General features: G+C 47.4%; 1 protein-coding gene and 1 pseudogene across 2 annotated transcripts; both read right to left on the bottom strand.

Annotated features, from left to right (window-relative positions):
- Nucleotides 1-2,003: 2,003 nt before the first annotated feature.
- Nucleotides 2,004-2,961, bottom strand: LOC142564536 (uncharacterized; annotated as a pseudogene).
- A 2,738-nt stretch (nucleotides 2,962-5,699) lies between these two features.
- LOC142573304 (uncharacterized) lies at nucleotides 5,700-9,447 on the bottom strand. Of its 2 annotated transcripts, XM_075682982.1 has the most exons (4): nucleotides 9,353-9,447; nucleotides 8,116-8,531; nucleotides 7,957-8,037; nucleotides 5,700-6,093 (listed from the first exon to the last, which is right to left on the bottom strand). In XM_075682982.1, the coding sequence occupies exons 1-4, from the start codon at nucleotides 9,357-9,359 to the stop codon at nucleotides 5,839-5,841; spliced, it is 759 nt and encodes a 252-aa protein (XP_075539097.1). In that variant the 5' UTR covers nucleotides 9,360-9,447; the 3' UTR covers nucleotides 5,700-5,838. The 2 variants fall into 2 exon arrangements, with proteins under 2 accessions (XP_075539097.1, XP_075539088.1); XM_075682973.1 differs by having other exon boundaries at nucleotides 7,957-8,531.
- Nucleotides 9,448-10,915: the final 1,468 nt, after the last annotated feature.

Below are 10,915 nucleotides of genomic sequence, written 5' to 3'. Positions count from 1 at the left end.
GCCCGAGCGGCACCGTCACGTGCTCGTCTATAGAGGGGTTCCTTCTTGCCCTCAACTGCGAGAGTATAAAAGCAGCTGCCCCCGGACGCCAAAGGAGGGCTCCGATTTCTTCTGTTGAGTAACGTGCTCTCCCGTCTCTCTACTTCGGTCAACCTGACCGCCAACTCTTTGCGATGTTAGAATAAACAAGTTGTTTTGTTGTTACCAGTCGACTCATGCTTTGCCGGGACCTTCGGATGCTTCCAGTTGTACCCCAGGCCGCCAGGCCAACGCTACCCTTGGGGCTTGCGACCCAGGTGCAACAACGGGCGTCAGCGCCGAGTTCCCAACAACTCGCGCCAGCGGTGCGATTTCAAACACCAGCAATTGCAGTGTCAGCTTCGGGACGACCTGGCGTTGTTCGGGCATTAGTAGTAGCTCTGGCTGCGTAGCGAGTTGCTCTACGACAACGTAGCTGCGAGCAACAGCGTTAAGTGGAAACATCGATGGGTAGACTAGACCGCTCGGTCCAACTGCTTCACGACGTCGTAGTGTTCATGAGCGGCAGAGACTGATCGTCTTATCCACAGTCAACGCGTCCTTGCATTTCGCGCAGTTGAACTTTTTCAGGGTGCCGCACACTGCGTATCCTGCAACGTTGACCAGGATCGGAACTGCGCCCTGCATCTTCGACAGAGTCTCGCTGTTTACAACTGCGTTGCAGCTGCATGGGATGTAATGGCTTTACCTGGTTGCGCACATGTTCCCAGTGGTGGTCAGTGGAAATAGTCGGCAAGGTGCTCTGCAGGCGCAGCTTGTTTTCGACTTCATAAATCTGCCTGATGGAAACGTGATACTGCGCACCTGCCCAGTTGCCTCTACTTTCCGAACCAGTTTTCTAGGCAGTCAGTCTGTATCTTCGCCGGAATCATCTTAGGGACCCTGGACTGAGGGTTCCTTCCACACTGCTCTCGCCATTCGAATATTATTAATAAAAATGTTTTACTCTCCCAAAAAAGGACATACGACATCCCAAGCTCTTCGAAGCTGTACCTAGCGAGCTCAACAAGCGCATAGGTAGTGTGCTCGAGAGCAGCGTGAGTCTCCTTTGTCAGAGTACCCTTGTCGAGGCCTTTGTTTTTCCACTCATCCAGCCATTTCAAAAGCGTGGGCAAGAAGTCGATTTTTGGATCGTTACCAACGGAAAACACTGGGTGTTGGAACTAGTCTCTTAGCCTTCTTCCCTTTTCCCGGAGTTTTCAGGTTTACAATCTTCCACCACTTGAGTATGATCTCGATGTATGTAGCAGTGGCCTCAAAAGAGAACAGGTTGTGCGCTGCTCCAAGAGCACGTAACGCCTCAGGTAAGAAATCATTGAAGATTTGTAAGGCAAGCTTTACGTTCTGCCTTTCAATATTCGAAGGGCAGAGGGCTTTTCTCAACAGCCCATAGCCATGTTTCAACAGCTGGTCACATTCTTTGCTGTGAAGGTCCCTGATTGTCGCAAATGACGCTGTTTGCATGCGCTCTGACTGTGACGCGTCTATTTGGACTTCAGGTATACGTAGAAACAAACTTGGTCATTCTTCTGGTTGATCCAGTTATTTCGTACGAATTTTAGTATGTGCACCGGGTCTATAACGAAGAACAGTGGCATGTGGCCTTGCAGGGTCTGACGGGCATTGATACACAATTCTGTTAGAAGGAGGTGATTAGCAGAGGGACATCGCTTTTCTGTTCACAGAGTTCTAGCTCACAATGCACGCAACCCGGTACCCTATTCTTTCCAGCCCGAAAATCACGTATTTAAGCGTCTTATGCAGGAACTTCGCCTCTACTCTGTGCTCTGGCACGATGTGCGCAAGTTCTTTGAATTTGCATGTCAGGCTGCGCACCATGAATATGAGCGCACAGTTTGCAGCTTCATTTGTGTTAAACGCAGCGCCGGTAATATTACCCCCTTTGTAGTCAAAGTAGGGATGTACTTCGTGTACCATAACCGTGACAAAGCGCTGACCATCTTTCAGGTCAGAAATCGTTCTTGCCATGTAGCTGAGGAATGATTCTCTAATATCTTTGTTGAGGGCAAATACCGTATAGGCGAGCACACTGACCTGATCGTCATAGGTTGCGGCAAGGTGATGCTTCCATGGCTGCGTATGTAAGCGTACGCATGGGGCGATATAGTGAAAAGAATGCAGCAGAACACCACGAAACCAGCAGAGTAGTGTCTGCGCTGTTTTTCGATATAGGTACGAGGTGACTTGCTCTTTCAGAAGTCGAATGCAGTCGGCGTCGTCTTCTGGTTGGGACGTGGAAAACTGATCCAGCAGTAAACAAACAGCTTCGCAAATTTCCGCGACTGAGTTGGACACCAGGTCACCGTCCCACTTCTCGATGCCTTCGAGGAGTTTCACGATACCCCTTTTACTGTTAGCAGTTTCGTGAACGCACACATTTGCGTCTAGCTTTTTTGCGGCCGTTTTCATGACATGTAGCGCCATGCTCAAGTCTCCTTTCACGCAAACAGATGATTTCAGTCACGGTACTTCATCGTCGACGATGTGAATGAGAAGAAGCCTTTCATTTTTTTCGATTACGTCCCAGGGAACCTTATCTCCTGGTTCCTCAAGTGGTTGGTAAGCTCGCTCAAAGAATTGACTTTATCCTCATCGCGTGCTCTGTTAAACGCCTCGTTGGATTCAGCAATGGCTTTCTGGAGGCCAGCATGCTCTATATGCGCGCGCGCTTGGAGTCAGGGTCTCCCCTTTTCGCAGATTTCTTAGACATGTAGCTCGGACACAGTTCTGGAACTTCGACGGTACAGCGTCCGGCTGAAGGCGCACGTGATATAGCGGCACTGCAGGTGATGGCGCGGCCAGTTGCTTGATCGGTATCGAGGCTATTCGGATAATGTACTCCTCTGTGAAGTGAAGTTCGCATACCTAGAAATATATTTTACCTCCAATGAGCAAACCCATGTGTAATTGACATACAAAAGTGCCGCCTGTGAGCAATTTACACGTGTATGTATATCTTCTTTCAATGAAATTGTAGCAGCGCCAACGAGGCAACGCGCCGAAAGATGGGACGGAGCTACCGCCGACGCCGTCCGCGGCGACGGCAGCTTGCGACGTGGAGAGTGACGTTCCTAACCTTTCGTATATAAAAGAACCAGACTAGCAACTTATTTAAATGTTGTTGCAGCATGCTGTAAGCGGCGGCGTACTGCCAGTTACAATTACTACAATTACTCTAAATTACCGTTATTGTCATAGCCCCCTCAGCAGTTGTAGTGGCAGTTTTCAACAGCTTCGCTGGACATCCACTTTCGCAGGGTAGGGATGGCGACTCAACTTTTTAATTACTACGTCGAGTAATGCCTCTGTGGCCAAAGCAATACAAAGGAAATAGTTTATGTCAGTCATTGTTGTGTGCGTTACCGAAAACATAAACGAAATACATTACTCGTTTCGTTCAAATGAAAGGAATGCGTTACCGCGTTACGTTACCTACAAACGATAAGGCAACGCGTTACCGTTACAAAAAAAAAAAAGAAACAGTGTAACGCACGTTTCTTAGTTGTTACTCCATGCTAAGGAATTTGAGACAGTGGGCCAGCAGCACCTATAAAGTATTAGACGAACAATTTTCCAATAGTTACAAACTGCTGTTGAACTTGAGAAATACCTGCATTTTAACGTTAGAATCGGACAGCTTGCCTGGATTCTCAGTAAATACGTGCGTGCCGACGCTACATGTATACCTGCCAACCTGTGAACATTAAAATTCGTAAAAATCCCACGGAATGACTATGGGAAGAGGGGAGGGGGATAGCATGCATTTTTTAAAACTTCGCCCAAGCCCGGATTGCCCCCTGTGTGGCGGTTATGCGGACTTCGAGCATGTCCTGTGGGGCTGCGCCTCTGTCGGTCCTCCTTTCACCGAAGAGGCAATGATGAAGCTTATTAAGGCCCAGACCAGACCTCTCAAATCCTGGCAGTCCAGAGGGCCCGCGAGAGGGCCGTCAGGTATGACCCGATTGTCCCCGAGTGGGCCTAGCCATGTGACGTTCAGTTTACTCGCGTCTATTGTGGACCGAATAAAGTTGCTTCACTCACTCACTCACCTCGCCATGAGCACACAGATATTCTGGAATACATATGTACGCTTTATTAACTATGGCTTGCACTTAGACACAACAGCAGCAGCAACACATTCTTTGTATCAAAGCGACCTTTCAAGCTATATTGGTGCTGCCGACGATGCCTGTTTGAGGAAATACACCGAGTAAATTTACTCAAGGCAAGTATACCCATCTTTATATGGCGTACGTATTGCGATGCCAGAAGAGGGCGGCGTAAGTACCATCACAATTTGTCTTTTGCATGCGTTTTTGTTTGTAATCTTGTGCTGCTCACTCTTTAAACACTTTAAATTCTGTTCTCGAAAATGTTCTCACTTTTCCTAAAACATGGCGCCATATTCGTAAAATCGTAGAACAAGCCCAAGTTCTTAAATTGTACGAAAAATTCGGGAGCGTTGGCAGGTATATGCTGTTCTCGACGGATGCACTGTATGGGATGGCTGTATTTACTTTCAGCAAGAGCTCGCGAAACCGCGGAAATTTTTTGCTCGAGCTCGGTCAGCGCAACATTAAGCGGCACAAAGGAGAAAGCTCCTCGTCCTAAGTTGGCGACTAGGAGTGACATATCGAGAATGCGTTCCCAAAGAAGTCGTCAGCTCGCCATCGTCCGTTGTGCTGGATCATGCGTGACTACGCGCTCGTGTTAAAGCTTGGTGGGAACCTTACGATTTATTTTTGCCTGCATCGTCGAGGGAACGTGTTTTGTGGCCCGCGTGCGAGCTGGGGAAAATGGTCGTCGCCGAAACATATTCTTTATTTGCCACGCCGCTTTAGTTCAAGCGCTGTACGCTTTTTTTTTTCTTGCAAAGTGTTTGTGTAGTGGGGTGGGGTAAATAAATTACGGTGTTTCACGTGCCAAAACTACGGTCCGATTACGAGGCACGCCGTAGTGGGGACTCCAAATTAATTTTGGCCACCTGGTGTTCTTAGCGTGCACCTAAATCTAAGTACACGGGTGTTTTTGCATTTGGCCCTCGTCGAAATGTGGCCGCGGTGACCGGGATTTGATCCCGCGACCCACCGATCGCGCTTAGCAGCGCAACACCAAAGCCATTAAGCAACCACGGCGGGTTGTGGGCGGGATGAGGGTACTGAAATGAAAGGTAGCTAGAAAATGTTAGCGTTACCTGTTATCTTAATTAGAAAATGCTAGTCCGTTACCTGTTAGTTTATAAGAAGCAACGAGTGCGCTACCAAGTTAAAAAAAATTAACGCGTTACCGGCAACGCGTCACCACAAACACTGATCTCATCTTCCCTATTAAAAAAAAATATTTGGAACGCATTTCGTGAAGCACTCTGTGTACTTACATGCAAGCGCGCACCCCTGCCGTCGCTAACCATCACCCAACGCTCGACTGCACCTGAGTGCCATAACGGAACATTTCGACGAGGGCCCACTGACATATCAGCGAACTGCAGCACAGGCTGCGCCTAAGTGGAATGCCATTCGTCCGAGTCGCGATTCGGTGGCTATATGTGCACACAGGTGGACAATTAGCGCAGGCCCTATAGGTGCACCATATGTATATACGGTGCGAGCCGGCAACAGCGATACAACACAACTGCTGAAAATTCCTTCACGTAAGCTGCGGCCCCGGTGTAATTTATTCCTCGTGCGTCATGGTGGCCTGCACGAGCCTCCCATGCATAGAGTAGTGTTCACAAATGGCATCCATGTCCCTCGCGCAACCCCCAGGCGGTCTGTGTGGTCAGGCGCTACTCTTAGTCTTGTCGCTGGACTGTTGCTTGGCGTCTGGCGCTGCCAGTGCGTCCTTCAGCACAGATGTCAGGTCCTGGTCGCCGATCGCTTCCTGAAGCACGTCTTTGACCTCGTTTGACGCTAGCCTGGCGATCACCTGGCTGTTGTCGCGAATGACTTTCTTGATGACCTTGGTGGCCAGCCACTTGAGTACTGCCGGCACGCCTATCAAAGACGACACGTCAAAGTCGCCGATGTTCTCCACCTGGAAAGGAGAAAACGCTACTCAAGCTTTGTGACTGCGCAACGAGATGGTAATATTAAAGTGCTGGCCTTCTACTAAAGACACGTGAATATACCGGGAGTGTCAGCAAACACTTCCATTTTTTTTTCTTTAAATAATAGCATAATTCTAGACCATGAGCTGGTCTACTCGAAGAGGCGGGCATTACTTGCGCAAGAAATTGAAATGCATAATTGACTAATTAACGAAAATTGCAAATTAAGTTTTTAACTAATAACCTTATGGCACATACTGCAACTTACAAATTCTAGCCGTGGAGTGCGCGAGGCGGATCCCATTCGAACAAATTCTCAGGATGACACCAGTTTCGAGGTATGAATTCCCAAACTTTGCGGAGAAATGCATTGGCGTTCCAGTTACTTTTGCGCTTCAATGCATGAAACGACGTTTTGTTAAGAAAGTAAGTGGAACGACAGGACACATTTACCGCAAGTTTTGCGGCGCATATCTCGTAAATGGTGTCATTCACACAATTATTTTTAAGTGGATATGCCCTGCAGTCTCACCAGCTAGAATTTGCAAATTGAAATATGTGCCATAAGGCCATTAGTTAAAAGCTTAATTAGTGAATCTTGTTAATTAGTTGATTACGCATATCATTTCTTTTTTTTTTTTGCTAGTAATGTCCACCTCATCTAGTAAGCCAGCTCATGGACCATAATAGTGCTATTTGCCACAGGCACTTTTTAAAACATTTTGAAAGGATTCGCTGAAACACTGTATTTTTTTATGAACGAAAGGCTGAATCTTTGCTGCATTAGGCTGTACGACATAAGTTCCTCCTTTCAGTTTTACGTATGCATGGAAAAATGTTATTTTTGCATAGACTTCGTGAAAATAAACGACTTTTTTACTACCGCACGGGGAGAAATTGACGCTTGTTGGTAGGTTTATATAGCTCACCACTCCAATCTTTGTTAATGAGCTAGCACTGTCCAAGCAGGAAGCAAAAATGCGGTTCTTCAGGTAGCTTTAGTCATGCTTCCTGTGAAAACGCGTTGGCAGTATAGTATATACAAGGTGTCCCAGCTAAGTTTAGCCAGAGTTTAAGTACATGCTAATGCCACGTATACGTGGACAGAACCAAGGTAAGTTGTTTGCCGTCGCTTGGACATGCTCAAATTATTTCTCATTTTCTCATTTTTCTCCAATTTTCTCATTCCGCCTAATTAGATAATTAGTCTTAATCAATCTATCAATTCCTTGAATATTATAATTAGATAAAAAGTGTCCTTGAGAAAATTGTACAGCGACATGAAAGACTCCAGATACGGCTCTCTGTTGCTCATTACGCGCTACATAGAAGTGTTTTTCCGAGCGTGAAAGAAGCCCGCGAATACACGCAGTGCCTCGAGCGGCCAGTCGCGCGGAAATTTTGTGTGCATTTGCGGGCTTCTTTCACGCTCGGAAAAACACTTTTATGTAGCGCGTAATGAGCAACAGAGAGCCGTATCTGGAGTCTTTCATGTCGCTGTACAATTTTCTCAAGGACACTTTTTATCTATAATATTCGAGGAATTGATAGATTGATTAAGACTAGTTATCTAATTAGGCGGAATGAGAAAATAATAATTTGAGTACGTCCAAGCGACGGCAAACAAGTTACCTTGGTTCTGTTCAGGTATACGTGGCATTCGCACATTTTTAAACCCTGCCTAAAGCTAGCTGGGACACCCTGTATATACGCTTATTTAGCGAATGGTAACCACGGCCGGAGGCCCAATCACACTTCCTTGAGCGACTCATAGAAATTCTAAAGCTCTGATCTAATGGAGCCCCGTACCAGCGCTGTCGTCGCACACAACGCGCACGCGTAGGCCGTACCTGCAGTGACTTGACGTCGGGGAAGCCCGCCCTGAGCACCAGCAGGACGCCTATGAGTACTCGCTCGAAACTCAGTGCCACCTGACCGCGGAAGTAAGAATAGGCGAAGTCGCACTGAAACTTGACTTCCCGACAGGCAACTCGCGAGCGCAGCCGTACTTCAACTGGCAGCTGTCCCGACGTGTACGGGCTGGTACGCATGTAGGCGTCCCCCTCGCGAAACACGGCGTTCAGGTCCCAGAAGCGCGGCGAGTAGACGCGAGCCTCGCCCGCGGTGAAGTCCGGCAGCGGCACATTTCCCAAGCGCGCGTGGACCACGGGCCGCGCGCGGAACTCGGCCAGCACGCAGTCCATGACGCGGTTGGCCGTGGGCAGGTCGCTGAAGGTCAGCTCCTCACCACGGCTGGGGCCGGCCTCGGGCTCTGCTGGCGACTTCGTGGTCACGCTCACCGTGACCGAGGATCCCTGGCCCTTGGCAGCGGGTTCCACGTGGAATTCCACCTCCGGCGCGCCGTCTTGGGTGGGTCCCAGGCGGTACTCCACTTCGCGCACGGGCGCACCCGCCGCTGGTAAATCTATAGCAATCGTCGGTGTGAAACGTTCGCCTGTAGTTCAGCCTGGTAACGCCGGTATTAAAACGTTGCTCCGCTCGCACCGCCGCCGCGCTACATTTCGCGTGTGCCAATCAAGTGAGGCGCGTCTGATACGCGATACGAAGCAATATAAGCTTCATGACCTTCAAGGTTAGCCTGTCAGTAAATTAAAAAAAAAAGCTATGTTATACCTGGGCAAATGCTGATTCGCGTGCTTTGAGCGCTTTGGCGGATACGAGTGTAACCAAGTAAAGTTAATCAAACGAAAGTAATTGAAACAAGAGTGCTAATAAACTTTTGTTAAGTATTGCGATTATGGTATCTGTTTATATCAGAAGCTTATATAGACAATCACATTCAAAAACGACATTATTCTGTTTAATGTTTGCAGATCACTTCTAAGATTTAAAGAAATCAAACTTGATGCTCAGTACGCTAATTTTGCATTCAGAGAAGCCCTACGCGCAGCTCAATGCGAGGGGAAAAAACAAAAACAAAACAGGCTTCTCACTTGATAGTGATCTAAAGAAAGGAAAGACGCTCCATTCTCACGGGTTGCAGAATCAAGCGTCTTTCCTTTCTTTAGATCACTATCAAGGCAGGAGATAGTTTGTTTTTTTTTCCCCAGAACGGCACGACACGGTTATTTGGTGTGGAACAGCTATTCGTCTTTCAGTGTGGGCATAAACAATTTGTTGAACGAAACAAATTGAATGCGCTGACGTTCAATTACGCGAGAAGGAAGGAAAGGTCATGAACTATTTTTGTTATCAGATATTTTAAAACTGATGATTGTGACATACCTGACATTTTGGGCGGCCAGGGATGATGCTGAGTCGCAACGGTGAAGGGGCGGGCGGGGGGGGGGGGGGAGGGGGGGCGCCGGTCTTTTGCGGCTTCACACCTGGAAGTAAGTGTGGGCGTATATCAGTTATTCGGTCACTTTGTCCAAATACATGTACAGTGCCTTCTACAAAAAAGCGAGAGCGGTCGGCACTTGTATTACAAATCCTGGCTACACACAGGGAACGTAGGTGATCAGGCTAGGATGTGCGCTGCACAAGGAGGCATCATTCGTTTAATACGCACGTAAGAAGCACGCATCAAGTTGTCGTGAAGTGTTGACGCGTACGCCGCCTAACAAAAATAAAATAAAAGGAGCATTGTTCTGACGCTCATGCGCGCCAGTGCGCTTTCAGCTCTCCATGACAACCTGCTAAGGCTATGCGTGCGTGGAGTAGGCATAAGGGTTACTTAAGGGTGCGGGTTCCAGATCATGAAAAAAAAAGTTCGAACGCCTACTATTCGTATGGGTCCGCTCGCTGTCCGCTCGACGCCATTACATAGTCTGCCGATGCAATGTTAGAAGTTTCTGTCTATTCTGCGATATCGGCGTGCGCGAAATTCTGGTTACAAGAAGAAATATCAGAATTACTATTCCGATATTGTGGGCAGTTACTGCTAAACAGCTATTGTTGGCAGTTACCGCTATACCGATATTGTGGGCAGTTACATGGGTTTCTTTCGCAGGCGATATCTGAATCGGGCATTCTCTTCAACGATTACTTGATCACGGCGCGTTTCCTTTACTAGGATAACAGTATTAAGCTATATAGGGAATCACGTCCAGATTGCGTATTAAATTTAAAGCATCTTAGTTCAATATTGCGGTCATTACCTGTTCCATTGCCAAGAGGTACGGCAATTGGTATTCACTAATTAACGAACAATGAGTACTCCTAGGAGCACCAAAGTAGCCCAACTACAAAACTCCTAAGCTTTCGTTCGTTATCTCGATAGCGTATATCTTTATCCATAAATGCACCCGAAGCACTTATTTCGAATGCTGCACTCAGCCCTACATTATTTCCGTTAAGTTGCTGCTTACGTAGTGACATATATACAGGACTTAGTTTAGGTAGCATGTATAACCGAAATTTTGGCGTAGTAGTATTTGTAATGAATAACTGGCACTGAACGCTATAACACGGTGTTAGCATTATTGTTTCCCTAATGTATGTACCACGCGTGAAATATAGCAGCCTTCGCACCCGCTACATCTTCAGTTACTTGCAATGAAAATTTGGACCAGTATATCCGCTTGCGCATTTCGCTCACATCGTGCCTTCGCTAGAGAATGCCACCTCAGGGGCGAAACATTGCTACGTTCCGCTTGGTATAGCTGGTTCATACAACCAATCCATCTCGTGGAACTACCTTTTTAAACGCTTCCGTATGAGCAAGATTCCAGAAGTGATGACGTCTTTGCCCTGCTGGCCATAATGCTAGGCTAACTTTATCCAAGCTGTTCAAAGAAAAAAAAAAAAAAAAGGTTAACAAGATACGGTGCAAGGTATAATTATAAT

Source organism: Dermacentor variabilis, chromosome 1, assembly GCF_050947875.1.
Source record: "Dermacentor variabilis isolate Ectoservices chromosome 1, ASM5094787v1, whole genome shotgun sequence".
In the NCBI taxonomy this organism is placed as follows: domain Eukaryota; kingdom Metazoa; phylum Arthropoda; class Arachnida; order Ixodida; family Ixodidae; genus Dermacentor; species Dermacentor variabilis.
This window is presented reverse-complemented; position numbering and strand designations above follow the sequence as displayed.

Bases quoted from the DNA above. Each gene is read 5' to 3' on its own strand.
- LOC142573304 (XM_075682973.1), bottom strand. The intron at 6,094-7,956 runs GTACGGCCTACG...TCTCCTTTCCAG, and splicing joins CCGACGTCAAGTCACTGCAG to GTGGAGAACATCGGCGACTT.